This window comes from Gobio gobio (assembly GCF_949357685.1).
Source record: "Gobio gobio genome assembly, chromosome: 11".
Lineage (NCBI taxonomy): Eukaryota > Metazoa > Chordata > Actinopteri > Cypriniformes > Gobionidae > Gobio > Gobio gobio.
This window is the reverse complement of record NC_137104.1, coordinates 29,456,842-29,475,511: the sequence shown is the minus strand read 5'-3', so window position 1 is coordinate 29,475,511 and position 18,670 is coordinate 29,456,842. Positions and strand designations below refer to the sequence as shown.

Genomic DNA, 18,670 nt, shown 5'->3' with positions numbered 1-18,670 from the left:
TTAGCCTGGATGCCAGCCGAACTTAGCCCCGCCCACAACATTTTTACTCGGGCAGTTCGGTCTGGACTTGATCCATAGAGAAGTAATTATGCCCGAACAGAAACTGTTCGGACCAATGAAATTGTCAGGGCGGGCTTTAGACGATGATGGACAGATGATCAACATTAACGTAATCATCCACGTCATCAAAGGCGCTTGGGTTGAGTTTGTTCTAATCCTAAACGGAGAACTTGTTCGTATATGCATTCACCTTTACTATTTCTCTCAGAAAAGATTATCGTGTTGGTAAGTACTCTGTGTATCCTTAAATTCTTTTTTTACAACACTGTCAAAGATCGTTTACACTCATCTTCTTCTTCTAACGTTAGGCTACTTATTCCAGCGTGCGTGCAGGTACAGGGTTGCCAAGTTTTTACAACAAAACCCGCCCAATTGCTAACGTTCCTCAAAACTAGCCAAAAACAAGCCAATAGCTTTCCAGGGGGGGGTTTCCGGGAAAAAAGGCATTTGGGGGGTAAAATATGTGTTATTTTGGCAGGGCTGGCAGCTAAAAATCGCATTCCTGGGTCTGTATATCACATAATTGGGGTTGCTTCAACCCGCGGACTTGGCAACACTGTGTGCAGTTGAGTTCTGTTGACATTTGACAACTAACGTTGTGCGTCGCTCCGTTGCTCTGATTGGTTGTAGGTCTATCCAATTGAGGTCTTTCCTGGTTCGGTTGAAACATGCCCCATAATCACAGCCCAACGGAGCAGAATCAGACTCATATTCTGACTAGAATTGAGTATGACGACGTCAGGCTAGGAAGTTCTCATTCTTAAAGCTATAATTAATATTGGAAGTGCTTGTCCTTAAAGCTACAATTAATATTGAAAATATGCTTGTCTTAAAGCTATAATTAATTTTGGAAGTGCTTGTTGTTAAAGCTATAGTTGATATCGGGAACATGCTTGTTTAAAGCTATAATTAATATTGGAAATCGCTTGTTGTTAAAGCTATAGTGTCTGATACATGCTTGTCTTAAAGCGATATAGCTGCTGGAAAACATTTTTTTCTTAAACTATAGTTGGAAATGTGCTTGTCTTAAAGTGATATCGTAAGCTATAGTAGAGTTTGGAAACGTGCTTGTTTTTAAAGCTGTAGGTGCTATTGGAAACACAATTTTTCTTAAGTTATAACTAACTTTAGAGTAGAACTTTAGAGTTAGAAGTTACTTTTTAGATTTGATTAAGATTACCACGACACTATTAGTACGGTGTATCAACTTGCACAGATTACTCATTCACCTTAGACTCAGGAAATAAATTAAATTAAAATAAATAAATAAAATTGGAAATGCTTTCTTCAAGCTATAGTCGCTATTGGAAATTTGGAAATATGCTTTTTCTTAAAGCTATAGGCACTATTGGGAATATGTTTTTCTTAAAGCTATAGGCACTATGGGAATTTGATATTATTAAAGCGGTAGTTAAAGCTGATAGAGGTGTTTTTGGGCCTTATCCTGATATATTGCTAAGATACGTTTTACTCGTGGTCACATGACCTCACATTTCTTATGTATCAATTTATTCCTAGCACTTCAGCATAATTCTAAGCACACTAAACCGATAGGAAAGGGGATGAACAGCGTTTTATCTCTGAATCTGACTCTGCTTTTATGTCATGTTAGCCTACCTGAGGAGTCATCCACAAGCTGGTCAGCAGGATCCATTATTTGCCTTGCAGTAGGGAAAGCTCGTGTCCAGAGCCTGGCTTGCCTCCTGTCTCCACCGCCATGCATACTGCAAGCTTCCCTCTGAGCGTTATATGGCTCATTTTCTGTGCATAGAGGCTGCTACAACTGCAGCTTCCTCCACTTCTGTCTCTACATTTGAAGGCCATTCATACGATTGTCTTCAGCTGCTTATGAACGTTTTATCTGGCCCGATGCTCGAGCCATCCATTAGAAAAGCTATGAGTGCTGCTCTCTGATCGTGGCTTGAGAAATGTAATAATATAGCTTCAGTAGCTGTTGATATATATATATATAAAATCTTCTATCATTAGCTGGTTACATTCATCATGCTAGCTTCACGTAGATCGATTGGATCTTTACAATTAAATTCAGTTTGATTGCCTTCTCTCGAAACACTCTTTTAGATCCTCCATGGCTCTTCGATTTAGAAGGAAGAGCCAGGGAGGATTGCCCGGTATGGTCTTTTGGGGGGATTTATGCTACTCTCCAGTCTATAAAATAGGAGGATTGCCCCTAGAAGCTGCTGCTGTTCCCTGTTTTGGATTTCATGGAGCTCCCCATGATAATGAAGGGGAATTTAGAATAGAGCCATATCGCCATTTTCTATTTATTTACTCGTATTATTAACTGTAGCTACATCCTCGTGCTAGCTTCACATAGATGAAATTGCTTTTGTATCCTCTGCTGTCTCTTCAATTAGCTGGAAGAACCAAGGAGGATTGCCTGGTATGGTCTGTTGGGGGAGAATAGTTTCAGCTCTCCTAGTCCTAATTCATGTGAGTGTCCACTAATGCTGCTGCTGTCCCCTGACTCAATGCTATTTCATGGTGCTCATGAAAGGTCAGGAGACTCATCTGATATTGCCATTAATTCGTAATTCAACCATAAGATTTCTAAGCATTTTAATTGTCTAATTCCATCCTCTTGTTTTATCTGAAGAGGATTGCCCGGTGTGGTTTGTTTGGGGGGAATAGTTAAGCTCTCCCAGTCCTAAACTGTGTGGGCGTTCCCTAATGCTGCTGCTGTCCTCTGACTCTCTGCTATTTCATGGTGCTCATGAAAGGTCAGAGGACTCCCTGAACAGAGCCATACCGCCAAAAACAAAATTTTATTCAGAATTCATCAACTGATTGCAATTCAATAAAAACATTAAAATAATTTTTATTGTCATGTGTGTTCTGACTTAATGGATCTGACAGAAATTGAGCGTCAGCGTCAGTTCTGGCAGACAAATTAGTCAAGACGCTGCTAACGTGATTGACAACACCACGGTCTCATTAGCTGATTTGCATCAGCTGTTTCAACTCCCCTCGCTGCTAATGGCTACGCTAAAAACAGGGCGCCTATTTAAAGCAGATTTAGTTCGCTCTTACTACTTGCTGCTCGCTGCTTTGCAACCCACCACCTCCCCACCTCCACCTGTCGTGTATAACATGGCATTTGTTTATGTCATTGTTGCTGCTCTGTTCATAGGGGGAATAGTTAAGCTCTCCCAGTCCTAAACTGTGTGAGTGTTCCCTAATGCTGCTGCTGTCCTCTGACCCTCTACTATTTCATGGTGCTCATGAAAGGTCAGAGGACTCCCTGAACAGAGCCATACTGCCAAAAACAAAATTCAATTCAGAATTCATCAACTGATTGCAATTCAATACATTTTTTTTTATAACTTTTATTGTCATGTGTGTTCTTGACTTAATGGATCTGACAGAACTGCATTTATTTAAGTTGTGGTAACGGGTTCCCTGAATTACTTTTTCACCCCTTTGTGTTCATATGCTAGTCACAGTATTGTCAACTTATGTTTTGAAAAACAAGGGCATCCGTTTTTTGCATCTTAAATCTGCTCAATTTCCCTCATTCAGCATTATTTCCATTTTTTCCAGCATTATCTTTTGTTGCATCAGATGAGCCATGTGGTGCTGAACCTGCTTTAGCTGTGACACATCAGAATGAAACGCTTCTCCCCAGCCAGTCTGTTCTGTGTGTACAAGCCATTCAATCTGTCAGACATGCATGTAACATGTTTTAATGTTGATGTGATAAATGTCATGTTTAACTGCAGCATAGGAAAGACATATATTTACCATGAACAATTTGCAGTAGACATTTTAGAAGTGTGTTGTTTATGTGTTATGATTTTGGATTGGTTTGGCCCAAGATTAGATTTGTGTTTGGTAACAAAAATATGCATTGGAATATGCATTGCCAGCTCATGATGACTCAAGTATAATCTAATTCAGAATCATTTGTTTTGGCTTCCTTTGTCAATGTCAATGTGTTAATGGAATCTGATGCCTTTCTCGAAGGTTTTGTGTGTTTAATCCTGGACACTCAAGTGTGTCTGTCTTGCAGTCTGCATGTGTACAGACCAACAATTAAAAAAATCACAAGCTAAATACAAGAATGCATTCAGTTGCATAAACTGCTTAGACTTACATCTATTTTTTTTTCTTTAAGACTGGTCATGTTTTTTAAGTCTTCTACAAATATATATATATATATATATATATATATATATATATATACATACATACATACATATATACATACATGCATGCATGCATGCATACATACATACATACATACACCATTCAGGCATAACATTATGACAGGTGAAGTGAATAACACTGATTATCTCTTAACCACGGCATCTGTTAGTAGGTGGGATATATTAGGCAGTAAGTGAACATTTTGTCCTCAAAGTTTATGTGTTAGAAGTTTGACAAGGGCCAAATTGTGATGGCTAGATGAGCTCTTGGGTGTTCTCAGTCTGCAGTGGTCAGTATCTATCAAAAGTGGTCCAAGGGAAGAGCAGTGGTGAACCGGCGACTGGGACAGGGCCAAGGCTCATTGATGCATGTGAGGAGTGAAGGCTAGCCTGTGTGGTCCGATCAAACAGACAAGCTACTGTTGCTCAAATTGCTCAAGAAGTTAATGCTGGTTCTGATATAGATGTCAGAATACACAGTGCATCGCAGTTTGTTGTGTATGGGGCTGCATAGCCACTGTAAAGCTGCTTTGAAACAATCTGTATTGTATAAAGCGCTATATAAATAAAGGTGACTTTATTTAAAGTAATTAAAGGATTAAAAAGGATTTAAGGAAATAAAGAAAATAAATAAAAACAGTAAAATAAGTTCTAGGTCTAATTGTAGATTAGTTTTGAAGTAATCCATTTAAAAATATGCACACAATCACTCTTATTTGTATGTCTAAAATGTAAAAAAGCTAAATGTTTCTTGTCTCGTCACATTAAGTTATGAATGACATGGATCATGTTAATGATAGCATATTTTTTATTAAAATGCGAATTTCCATATCAAAAAGTTGAGTAGTTCACAGTATTGTATATTACTTGGGCCATTGAACAGATCTATCATAAAACAGTTGTCAAATATTAAATGTTTAGCTACTTACATCTTACCACAAGTGTCGCGTTGGAATTCGCACTTGTCTCCAATGGTCTTCAGTGAACAGTAACCCCCACCTTCTTTGGTCTGATTGAACATTTAAATAATTTTGACATTGATGAGTGCTGTTAGATCACAGAGGTCGACCAGCCTCAAATGTTATTTTTTAAACTGTTTGTCATCCTAACAACAAACAAAGTGGTACGTAATATTAAAAATTAATATTTATATAATGACTAAAATAATGACATATTGTCTTCTATAGATCTGTATTGTTTAAAGCTATAATTAATTGTGACTTGACTTGGAAATGCTTATAAATACATTTTGACTCTTATTGCAAGATCCCAGATGCTGTCACGTCTCGAACCAATTCCGCTTGGTTTTTGTTCACATATCTGCATCTGGTTAGCATTCTATTGATTCTGAGATAGAGATTACTTCTGACCCTCTAATTAACCTCTTAATCCTCCATTCTGCCCTATTCACCGCCCTTTTTGTCGTTAGGGTTAGGAGTTAAAGCAGGGGTGGCAACCCTTTTGACAGTAAGTGTCATTTTCTATTTTTCTCATAAACCCTGTATTTCTCCTAAATAATCGCCTCATCAACAAAGTATTGTATTGAGAGAAAACTTAAAAATGTGATGATGCATGGCTATAGTTGCAGATACATATCTTTTTGGAAAGACACAATCTGGTTTAAAAAAAATCAGTGCTGTCCATCTCTGCATGGTTGAAATTGATCTAAATTGTACAATTAGTGGATCATGAACATAATAGATTTGTCTGGTTGGAAAATTTGATTGCCTCTATGGAGCTCATTAGAGATGCTGGTCATGCTAAGCTTGTGGATAAATTTGAGATGTAGAGAGCGGTGTCATATACTGCCACAGACATCTTGAGGACTGATAGTTTCATTAAGAGCAATCGTCTGCCGGAGCACTGGTGTGTAATGAATCCATTGTAATGCTCATATCTATCTGTCTGCTAAGTGCAGTTAACTGTAAAACTATAGGTGCTCATATGCTTATGATAAATATAATGAATTATTATAATATGAGCATAATAAAGTTTTTTGTACCAATAATATTGTATAACTGAAAGCAGCGGGCATTAAAAAATGTTTACAATAAAAACACGCTGGATAGAAATAGTAAGCCTGTTGCTAAGTGATACTATAATAAGCTCTAACAATAAGTATTTGGTAAGACAATAAAAAATTTCTTTACATTAAACTTCATATTTTATATTCAAACTTAAGTATTAATGAAATTATATGAATGAGAAATGACTCAGTTTAGCTTGTCACATTGCCTTCTGGATGATTTTGGGTAAATTGAGGTAACTTAAAAGGCAGCATCTGTTTTGGAACAGGCTTGATGTTGGAAATTTGCTTGTTATGCCTTAAAATGCTGTCTAGAAAGGCGGCTCACTGGATTCGGAAAAAGAGCTCATGGTTTTGGCAAAATGTGGCAACACAAGTTACTTTTTTTTGCTATTCTATCAGCAGTCCTAACCTGATGCTGGTCTTCATTTGCTGCAGATTACAAAATTAAGATGATTCGTTAATTGATCAGTGCCCTTGATTTGCTCTAAACAGTGGCTAAATTATGTCTAGATCAGTAACCATATTGATCAGTTATGTCTAGATCACTAATAGTATTGATCAAGGCCTCTTGCTATGGCTTGCCAGTGACAGCTTGAGTCATTATGAGTCCCACACTGTGGGTCTTTTGTCTTTGCGTTGTTGAGAGTTGAGTTGATATTGGTGAGGTTGGGGAGTCTTCTAGGGATGAGACAGAATTGTTTTGGTCTTTCCCTCAGGTCACCCTGGCTGTGTGTTTAAGGTGGCCTCAGCGAAGCTCACTGCTCAGGTAATGCTAGGGACATCTGGCTCAGGAGGCCATGTCAACCCAGGCCCTATCCCCAGTGCTATGAGGGCCACAATCTGAAAACTGTACATGACCAGCTTTGAACCCCAGGACCTCAAGTGATCGATCCAGGAGGGAATAAATTGGTGGAAAACTCGCTAGTAGGTGCATAATCACGCAGACCTGCCAAACTGAACACACATAAACCAACGACCAATGTGCTGAGACCAAGAGAGAGAGTGCCGGTAGGGTTATGGAGGGGTTTCCGAAAACATATCAGCGTCAAGTTCATGATTACTGGGTATTTTTAGGATCTTCAGTGGTCTATGATGGATCAATCATCTTTGAGGTTTTTGAGGTTTTGAGGAGGCTATGGTTAAGATTGTGGGAGTACTTCACTTCTTTGAATCTAGGTGTGTTAATCTTGGTAAGTTCATCATTTTTCTTGTCACTATCCTGTTTTGATATGATAACCTGCAACTTTAGACCAAAGTAACTGTATGTGTGTGTTTCGATTCATTGCTACAGTGATGTATATTTTTAATTACTGGGCATAAAATCTTTTACAATTGGATAATGATCATATGCAATTAGGTGGAAATGCCAAAAGTGGCAAAGGACTGTCAAAGGGCTGTCAAAGGGCACTGGCTCTAATCTGGAATGCTAAATGTTTAATGCAATTTAAGATCTAGAACAGTTTAACCATTTGCGTCTGCCCAGTTTGTCTAAAAACATAATCAATTAAGCATTTCAAAAGGCATTGATACTTTTCAAGGTAAAAATATTTTTTGATGTTTTTTTCTGTATTTTGTATAGATATCTTCCGTATATAATAAATCACATACTGAAAATATATAAATATTTCTAAATATTGATGTTCCACAACCCAATTAGGAGGTTCTGCTTTGTTTTCAAGCACCGCCAGATTGTTCAGATGGATGCTAATGTGTCTGAATGTTGTTTTTGGCAGTTAAAGTCTTTATGAAATCCCTGTAAAGATTAAGCTTATGTGAGACAGTCACCTCATCAAAAAGTTAAACTGGTATCAGGCTCTGTTGTGAAGGGGCTTTGCCTCAGGAGCCCTTGCTAAAAACAGCTGTTACCTGCTGCTCACTTTGGCTGTCTTAACTCTCAGCGTCATAACCCAGTTTCCACCTCAGAGTTAATGTGATCTTGTGCACTGTTTTATTGTATGTTCCCGAAGTTATTGTAGAGACACCAGTACTTGTACTGATGCTACAGTATCTCGATTGAAGCTTAGGAGAGTGAACAAAAAATTGTATTTTGGACTTGTTTGATGGATTTTATATTATTATCTTAATGTAATTTGTATGTATTTCAAGTTTAAGAAGTTATATAAGATAGTTTCATTTGTATTGCAGTTAAGATTACAAAGGAAAAGGTTAACCTAATTTTTCAAACAATAAAACATGTACAGCATATAAATGCAAGTTCACAGTGGTCCAGTCCAGTATACTTCATAACTCCACATTTCAAAATAAATAATCTTGGTCACACTTTAGATTAGGGGTCCAATTCTCACTTTTAACTAACTATTAACTACGACTTTTGCCTCTGTAAACTCCTAATTACTGCTTATTAATAGTTAGTAAGGTAGTTGTTACATTTAGGTACTGGGTAGGATTAGGAATATAGAACAAGGTCATGCAGAATAAGGCATTAATATGTCCTTTATAAGTACGAATAAACAGCCAATATCCTAGTAATATGCATGTTAATAAGCAACTAGTTAATAGTGAGAATTGGACCCTAAACTAAAGTTTTACCATTATCTTCTATCTTCTGTGGTAATCAACAGAAAGCCAGATGATGTCAATAGATTTTAACTTGTATTTAATTTATATATTCTTTTGAAGTTTAGTATTAACTAAACATTAATAACTTTAATTTATTATTCTTTTTAAATTAAAATGTAAAATAAATTTGTATTTGACATTTTAGATGTAATTATAAAGATGTAAATAACTTTTTTTATTTTATTTTTATTCTCATCTGATGCAATATTTTATGAATATTTCTATCAGAAAGGCTGATGGCAAAACAGGTCCACATTTTATTCATTATGTGGTTATTTCTATGAAGCTATGCATAAGTAAATGCCTCTCATGGCTGAAGCCCTCACATGTGTCACGAGTCATTGCACTGCTCCATCCGATTAGGACAAATAACAATCAATATGACTGATCACAGCTTAAGATCAGAGCCTGAATCGCGTCATATTTGAAATCAATAACTTTGGCTTTTGGGATTGTGATTGTAATCTTACCATCTTAGTCAGGCTTGGTCTGATGGCGAATTTAACATGATCTGATCTGTTTAAAGGTTTGTCATACACATGTATGACGGCCTTCCTGTCCGAGGATGTGTCGCCCCAGCTGTTCCACCTCTTGGATTTGTCCGGTGTCAGATTAAGAGAGCGTGCTCAAAATCTTCTACCCAATTTGGCAGGGCGAGGGGCAAGTGGGGCGGGTGGATTCTCCATATATAAGAGCCAATGTCCTCCAGACACTTTTCACGTAGTTTGCTTCATGACTTCATGTTAGCACCTGTACGCACGTTAGTGCGACAGCCAATCGCATTTTTTTAAGTGCATTAACTGTACCTTTTTTGTTGCATTAACTTAAGCTTTTTAAATAGTTTTTTTTTTTGTGTGCGGTTGTGCCTTTGAAGATTTTCATAATGAATTACTGCATGTCAGACATGTATGACATAGCCCACGGTGTGAGTGGGGGATATGCAATGCCGGCCGGAGGTGAGTACTGCATGTACGGTGGAGAAGGGCCTGGTTTCACTCATTGTGAGCCACAGCCATTACACCACCATCCTCCCAGCATGGAGCAGGCCTGGCCGCCCAGCCAACCCTATGGGTGCCCGTTCACTGGGGGAAACCCTGTGTTCAAGAGTGAGTTATGCTCCATGGAGGTGCCTCTCAGTCACTACCACCAACCAGACTACTACTCTGACGGAAGGCCAGACTTCTCTCAGATGCAGTGGATGCAGGGGCCGCATAAGAAAGGTATCGAAAGCTCTAGAGGAAGCATAGAGGTGTCCTGTTGCTACCAAATTTCTGACTTTTCTTTTTTTGAGCTTGTATTTGGCAGGTTTTTAGGTGGCTAACTGTTTGCTAAAATTACATGTGTAGTAGTGTAATATCTCAGTCCAAAAAGACAACTCAGGCTTAAAGACTCAAAGACTTAAACTCCGATGTGGTAGGTTGAGGTCTGATTAAGAAATATTTTGATTATGACTGAAAATAGTATTGTTGTTTTTTATTTTTATTTAATTTTTTTTGGTTGGATTGATTCAAAATGTGTTGATTTTTGCAGATTGTATTGCATTTTTATATCAATATTTTTTCTATTATATCCTCCATTTGTTTCTGTTACAAAAAATAATCAATCTTGGCAAGTATTGGAAAAGGTGTTATTATGATATTATAGTAGTAAAACTGCTGAATTAGTCTTCTAGACTGAACTTAAGTGCCTCGTTCAAAGACCTGTTGCGGATATTCATGGAGCTAGTTTGCTATTGTGTAGTTTATTGATCTTCAGGGTTGGATGGAAGTTTGGGGTATGTTGTATTGATTTGTAAGGACACAGACAGAGGAACAGAAGGTTTGAGCTCCTGTACTGCCACTGACCTTATTGATCACATTGATTGCTGAGCTTCTGCAAGCTGCCTGAACGTATATGTGTGTCTTAAAACTTGTATTTTTGTTGTTGTTGTTGTTGGGTTTTCGTCTCAATAGAAGACATTTCTGATCAAATTCTTTTTTTTTCTTTTTCTTTTTCTTTCTCATCTTATACTTTTTCTTTGAGTTTTTCCTCAAAATTCAACATATCTCAATTAATTATTTTGTGTTATTTAATTATTTTTTTAAGATAACTTAATGAATGTGTTTGAATGGCAAGACAGAATGTACCACCTCTTAAATAGACTAAATGTGTATATATTTTGTCACTTATTAAACTTTACCAGAGGTGGACAAAGTACACAACTCCATTACTTGAGTAAAAGTAAAAGTACTACTGGTCAAATATTACTCCGTTACAGGTGAAAGTTGTAAAAGGTTTTTACTGAAGTAAAAGTACAGAAGTACTTGTTTTTAAAATTACTTAAGTATCAAAAGTAAATTAATTTTTTTGTCAATGCATTATTTCATTCTTTCCAATACCAATCCAATCCACGGATCCAATACACTGATACACATCCAATAATATCCCAACTGTTAACGTTCACATTAGACATGATCAACTTTTTTATATGAATACCAAAACATTTTGTGCATATTTTTCAGTTGAATTGCGAAAAGACACAAACAAGAGCTCAATTCAGTACTTGTGCGCTGTCTGAGAAGCAGCTTTCTGTGCGTGCACAGAGAACCGGACTGAACTGAGCTCTTTCAGATTTATCCATATGTCTGCTCTTCTCTTTCTCCCAGACGTTTACCTTTTTTAACATTTTATGAGACATGTATCAAGTGTATGCCAACTAAACTATTAAACAAAACTGAAACATCCTGCCATGGGTGCACCCACTGTGCAGAGGAACCGTCTTTTCATTTTGCTATAAACTGGTCAGTGTTCATAAAATGTTGGGAAACTTCAAATGGCCCTACAAGAGTGATTCTGATAGGCTGTCTGAAAAAAAAAAAAAAAAAAAAAAAAACTTGTTATAGAAGAAAATCATCCACTGACTTTCAAAGCTGCTACAGAAACCACTTTCGTCTTCGAGGATCTTGATAGAAATGTAGTGGAGTAAAAAGTACGATATTTGTCTTTAAAATGTAGTGAAGTTAAAGTCAAAGTTTCCCGAAAAAATTATACTCAAGTAAAGTACAGATACTCAAAAAGTGTACTTAAGTACAGTACTCAAGTAAATGTACTTAGTTAATGTCCACCTCTGAACTTTACACATGTAGCTGTTATATTGGTATGGTATATTTGGGAATGTTCTGTATCTTTTTAGTTTGAGTTTTAGTGCTGTTTTATAACTTTACAAGCGTTGTTATTTATTTTCATGCAGAGATTTCCAGGTTACTTTTGCTGATTTTAATGTAATGTGTGTATTACTGTACTTGTAACTGTTTATAGGATACATACCAAGTTACCTGGACAAGGATGAGCTGTGTGTTGTTTGTGGGGACAAAGCAACTGGCTACCATTACCGTTGCATTACCTGTGAAGGCTGCAAAGTGAGTATTTCAACTGTATTTGAGTTCAGCCGATCCCTTAGAAAAGCACACTTTTTAATTTAATTATTAATGTACAATATATATCACACTCTGTTTACTCTACTACATTATGATATTTCTAAGAAGTCTCATGTTTGGCAATTAAACATGAAATCTTGTTTTTAAGGGTTTTTTTCGACGCACAATTCAGAAGAATCTAAACCCGACATATGCTTGCAAGTACGAGGGAAAGTGCATCATTGACAAAGTCACCCGCAACCAGTGCCAAGAATGTCGCTTCAAGAAATGCATTGCTGTTGGAATGGCAACAGACTGTGAGTGTCCTACAGTCAAACACACTTGAATAGCCTTGTGCCCCTGTTAATTGATGATTCTGTAAGTACAAACACTTTGCTGTCTCAGCTTTGACAAAAAGTTGCTTTGTGTTTGATTGTTAAAGAGATCGACATTGTGCATAGCTCTTGCAAACATCTTATTGTTCCTCCAGTGGTGTTGGATGACAGTAAGCGCCTAGCCAAGCGGAAGCTGATCGAGGAGAACCGTGAACGGAGGCGGCGTGAGGAGATGCAGAAGACGGTGTGGGAGAGGCCGGAGCCCACGAAGGAGGAGTGGGAGCTGATCCGGGTTGTCACGGAGGCGCATGTGGCCACAAACGCCCAAGGCAACCACTGGAAACAGAAGCGTAAATTCCTGGTGAGAGGTCTCTTCCCTGATGACCGCAGCAGAGTGATGTTTTTTGTGGGGGTTTAGGATGTTTTTTTTTTTTGGGTGGGATTCTACTTTTTTCCCTTTTTTTTTACCCTACCACAACCCTAGATTTCCCTTCCCAAACCCTTCCCACAAAATTCCCAAGCCCTTCCTCACCGCTGTTCCCATTGTTAATATGTCCATGTTTTTGTATCTCCTTGTAGAGTGGGGAGTGTTAGATGGATGCTGGAGACTCTCTACCACAAAGGCAGCAGCACTAACTTTAACGGAACACCTTTGTCCTTCTTTTCTCAAGCTCTGTTTCCTAAACCAAATCTGTTTTCTCATGTTTGTTTCTTTTCTGTTCTTCTTCTCTCTGCCTTTTTCTAACCACGTGTCTAATGGTTTCACAATTGTTCTTTTCTCTTGAATCTAACTGTCCTCTATAGATTTACGTTCTGTTTGAGGACTCCTTTAATACTGCAGTGGGTTTCCATGGGAAGTTTAGTTGCATTCTTAAAATTTTATTTGGCAATTACAATTACCCCAAAGCACGTAATTCCATTTTTGCTATTGTGTTTTATGATGCTAGAGGTGCAGAAATTACAAACTTCACTTAAACGTCAGTAGGAAACATATATATGAGTTGGCACGGTCAATTAATTTCTGTCTGTTTTACAACTCTGATTCAGAGATTTGTTAACATCACTCGAAAATGTTCCCAGAAGTCTCTGTAGCTTTTTTTCATGCAAGACTTTGAAGTAACAAAAATATATCTAGCTAAATATTACTGCTTGTTATGTAGTATATTGATACATAAAAATATAATTTAATATTTACTTTTAGTTTCAACATTTTAGAATCTTTTTTAGAGATTCAACATTTGTGACCCTGGACCACAAAGCCAGGCATAAGATGCACGGGCAATTGCCAACGATACATTGTATGGGTCAAAATTATCAATTTTTCTTTACTGCCAAAAATCATTAGGATATTAAGTAAAGATCAAGTTCCGTAAATATATCAAAAAAATATTAGTAGTAGTAATATGCCTTGCCAAGGACTTCATTTGGACAACTTTAATGGCAATTTTCTCAATATTTAAAACATTTTTGCAACCTCAGAATCCAGATTTTTCAAATAGTTGTATCTCAGCCAAATATTGTCCTCCTAACAAACATACATCAATGGAAATCTTATTTATTCAGCTTTCATGATTTATATGATCATTTCAACAACAAAAAATGCACCCTTATGACTGGTTTTGTGGTCCTGGGTCACATTTTGAATCTATAATCTATCTAGTCTAGCAAATGTCATTCATAATACACAAGCAGAGTGAATTTCTGTGCAAATTGTTACATTGAATTTAATTTTGGCCCATTGTCTGTTTGAACAGACTATTAAGCCACTTCAGATATCATGCAAATATCATGAAACATCAAATGGCTGAAAAATCTAAACAAAAAAATGTAAGCTAAATCGCCCAGTCCTAGTTTTTATATATTGTGAGGTAGAACATAAAATTGACAGCAATTTCTGTACTAAAACGTTATTTAAGTTTTGCTATGGCCAATTTGCAATAATTTTTTTGCACTTTGAATCCTAAATTTCTGTATGCAGTTATTCAGTATGTAATATTATATGATGATTATATAATATTATTTAATGATGATTTTAACGAAGCCTCGAAATCCATGGAAACTCCACGCAAACTCACTATCTCATTGTCACTTTCTGTCTGCTCTCTCACCTGTCCAGTTTAAACTTGTTCTTTTTAGTTGACTTGACTCGGGTTCTTCATTGAAACTTCACAATCCCTGTTGATTGCCCAACAGGTCGAGGAAGCAATGCTACTTAATGAAATAACTTGTAATTTATTCTGTACTTCTGACCAGAGTGCAGTGGGGGTGAATGAAGCAAAGGTAAGAACCAGCAGAGCAAACACATTTATTTATGTTTTTATCCAAAAGAACGCTCTCTCAAATTCTCAGCTGCTTCCATTTCTGTCAGGTTTTATTTATTTTTTTCGGATAAATTGACATGCTGAATGCTTGAGGCATTTGTTTGGAGTGTTTATGTAGCTCTCTGCTCACTGTGTCAGAATGAAGGTGTACACAGAAGAGGAAAGCTGAATAATTGAATAATGTCAAAGGGGAACATCAGGCTGGTTTTGCACTGTACTCAGCTCCCAGTCTTCTTTTGACCCTCGGTCTGGCTTTGTTTTGTTTTTTTGTTTTTTTGCTCTGTCTTTCACATCACATTTTTCTGGTCAGAAGGTCACAAATATAATTTAAAAAAATATATATAAAAAAATCAGTGGATAACCCTAGTCAATGAGCTTCCCAGCAGAAGGAGATATCAAAGACGCTTCTCTGCTCTGATCTTCTAGTTTAAGTTTCTCATCTTTCCTCTTTTCTCTCTTAATAACTGGGCTCCACTCTTGTTTCATTTACATGTCTTGCTGTAACTCTGGCCTTCTTTGTGCTTTAGAGGGGAATTAGGATTTGCTGTGTCATACCTTCGTATCTGTGAATGTCCCATTTCCTATAAGTACCCGTGTTACTGAGCACACAACCTCTCGCCTTCCTCTCGTTTCAGCCAGAGGACATCGGTTCGGCACCCATCGTCAACGCACCAGAAGGGAGCAAAGTGGACATAGAAGCCTTCAGTCAGTTTACAAAAATTATCACCCCCGCAATCACTCGTGTCGTAGATTTTGCCAAAAAGCTGCCCATGTTCTGTGAGGTAAGAAGTCTGCTGTACATTGCATCAAACAACATATTCTCACTCCCAACTTGTCACATATGGACACTTGGTCAGGTCCCCTTTGCGTCCCTTTTAACACACCGGGGACTCCTTCAGCATCATTTATAATTTCATAGATATTTTGGAGCACCTAAACCCACCCCTACCCTAAATCTAACCACCTCTCAACAATGTAAAACACGTAACAGGCAAATAAAAGTGCAGTCATAGGTATTTATCACAAAAAAAACTGTCTTCTGAAGCCATTCGATATATTTATGTGAAGAATAGAGTGGAACTTAAGGTTTTAATTAAAACTATTTGTCATTCAAAAGATATACCCGAATGTTAGCAAGATGCTATTTGTCACAAGGCATACAAGAGTAAATGCCATTTCACAATCAAAACCTACGTAACGGTTATTCTGGAGGAATAATTTGAAAGGATCTAAGCTTTACAGCGGATGGAGAAAGTGATAGCTTTTGGCTCTGTTCCTCACACAAAGCAATCATTTGGCCTCGGAACACTTGGAATATTTGTATTTTTAAAATAAATTGTGACTGTAGTTGTCTGTATCTGTTTGTTATAGCCTGTGTTTTATATTAAATAATATACAAATGGTTAGGTTTAGGGGTGGGGTTACGAGCTCAAAAATGTCTAAATAGTGTTATGTAAATACAATTACAGTCACACTTTAGATTAGGGTCCAATTCTCACTATTAACTAGCTATTAACTACGACTTTTGCCTCAATAAACTCCTAATTACTGCTTATTAATGGTTAGTAAGGTAGTTGTTACGTTTTAGGTAATGGATAGGATTACGGGATGTAGAATATGGTCATGCACTGTAAAAAATGTCAGGCCTCTCCAATTCAAAATTTTCTAGTGACTGATCACATCTAAATTTTTCATGTGGCCAAATTGAATTTCTGTGAATTGAATTTTATCAATTCTGGCAACAGTCTGTTAACATGGGCTCAATTAGAAATAATATGTTGAGCCAATGGAAAATTTTTATTTACCAACACTGTAAAAAATTTCAAGCCTCTCCAATTTAAAATTTTCTAGTGACTGGTCACATCTAAATTTTTCAGTTGGCCAAATTGAATTTCTGTGAATTGATACAATTTAATTCACAGAAATTCAATTTGGCCAACTAAAAATGTTTGATGTGACCAGTCACTAGAACATTTTAAATTGGACAAATGTTTTACAGTGAAACCAATTGGTCCAATTAAATATTTTAAATTGTAGTAACAATTGTTTATTTCTCACTGTCCCAAAGACAAAAATGATTAAAAACATAAATATATTAAGCAAAATGAACACAGACAACAGGTTTGGCATTTTATCACATTACTTTATTAACAAGTCAATTCCAACACAGGATATTTGTTGAAAATACATTATTTTCAATAAGGAAAAACTCTGAATACATTCAAGAAGTCTTCTGCATAACAGGATGTCTTAATGTGGTGAAAAAAACGCAGCACTGCATAGGCTAAAAACCTGCAAATAAAAAAAAGCTCCCCTGCATCACATCTGGCAAGTGACAGAACAGAAGTTACTTCATTATATAATGAGGATGAGACCAGACGAATGAATGGACGAATAAGAAAATCACGAGCTTGACATGTTTGATATTAAAAGGCAATAACTTAAGCCCTGAAAGAGGCCGACGCCAAATGCAATCTAACGGCACCGTGTTCAACGGTCGCATATGGTGCACATATCACACAAATGACTTAATTTACTTATTACCTATTATTTTAGACGTATAAGACATGAGGAAAATAAAACTATTGGCTAACATTAGATAATTATGTGGTAACCAAGAACACATTTATGAAACCAATGAATGCATGAACTCGTGATTCTACAAAATGTCTTTTAAACTTCATATCGGGTCATAAAGCAAAATACTGGAGAATCATTTCAGTGCTCAATACTCACCAACGTCTTGTGACAATGAATATCTCTATTCTCTTGGGAATGTTTGTTTCGGTCTTTAGCACCGGCTGGTTTGGCTCTCCAGTCTGCTCACGCTCCCGCGCATCTGCATTTGAAATCTCCACATGAACGGTTTTCCTCAGGCACATTTTGCGCATGCGTATACAGTTTTTCGGACGTAGAACTTGTTCATCCAACATGGATTTTTCACTTCGATTTCATAGATTGACTGAGCACAATTAAATATGTTCGGTGAATATACAATTTTAATTTTGAGTGAAGACCTTAAGCTATGATTAGTACAATGCATCTTTTTGCATGGGGATAAGTATTTGGAAGTCATTTATTGGGCCAATATGTAATGATCAATTAAAAAAAAAAATGTACAGTGTGCAGAATGAGGCATTAATATGTGCTTTATAAGTTCTAATAAACAGCCAATATCCTAGTAATATGCATGCTACTAAGTTAACTAACTAGTTAACTAAATTGTTACCAAAATTACTACATAAATTGCATATACACTACCAGTCAAACATTTTTGGACAGTAAGAAGTCTCTTCTGCTCACCAAGGCTGCATTTATTTTATAAATATATAAAAATAAAAATAAAATAAATAAAAAAAATTTGCCGTGTGTATTACTTTTATGATGGATAGATGCACTTTTATGGACTTCAAAAACGACCCATCAAGTCAATGCCATTATAATGCTTGGATTAGCCAGGACTTTTTCAGTATAACTCTTTTTTATTTCTGAAAGAAGTAATTTGTTCCCTTTCGTTCAGTCACTACGACGTACGTTAGTGACTAACGAATGGGGGTTTCGCTTAGAAGCCAATCATCTTCTTCGTATTCAACAGCGCCCAATGGCAGTGCCAATGCCATGGGCATGCGGAATTTGCAAGCGTAACTCCGCCCCACCTCGTGGGTATATAAGGAAGTACGCTGGCAACATCGCATTATGTTTCTGCTTTGGAGCCAAGAGGATCTCTTCACTCCTACAAGCCTGAATTCTGAAGTCTTCTCTTCAGTCTTCGAGACCAGCGGTT

At 36.9% G+C, this 18,670-nt stretch overlaps 1 protein-coding gene across 6 annotated transcripts in view; it reads left to right on the top strand.

Annotated features, from left to right (window-relative positions):
• thrb (thyroid hormone receptor beta) overlaps positions 1-18,670 on the top strand; it is a 403,412-nt gene that overhangs the window by 363,320 nt on the left and 21,422 nt on the right. Inside the window, exons 1-6 of one of the 6 annotated variants that reach the window (XM_079829345.1) lie at positions 7,186-7,445; positions 12,133-12,233; positions 12,400-12,547; positions 12,721-12,926; positions 14,759-14,845; positions 15,522-15,668. In XM_079829345.1, the coding sequence (XP_079685471.1) occupies positions 7,391-7,445; positions 12,133-12,233; positions 12,400-12,547; positions 12,721-12,926; positions 14,759-14,845; positions 15,522-15,668 (744 nt within the window). In that variant the 5' untranslated portion in view covers positions 7,186-7,390. Of the gene's footprint in view, positions 1-7,185; positions 7,446-9,548; positions 10,056-12,132; positions 12,234-12,399; positions 12,548-12,720; positions 12,927-14,758; positions 14,846-15,521; positions 15,669-18,670 lie in introns of those variants that run through there. The other 5 variants (XM_079829342.1, XM_079829343.1, XM_079829347.1 and 2 more) reach the window with 5 other exon arrangements.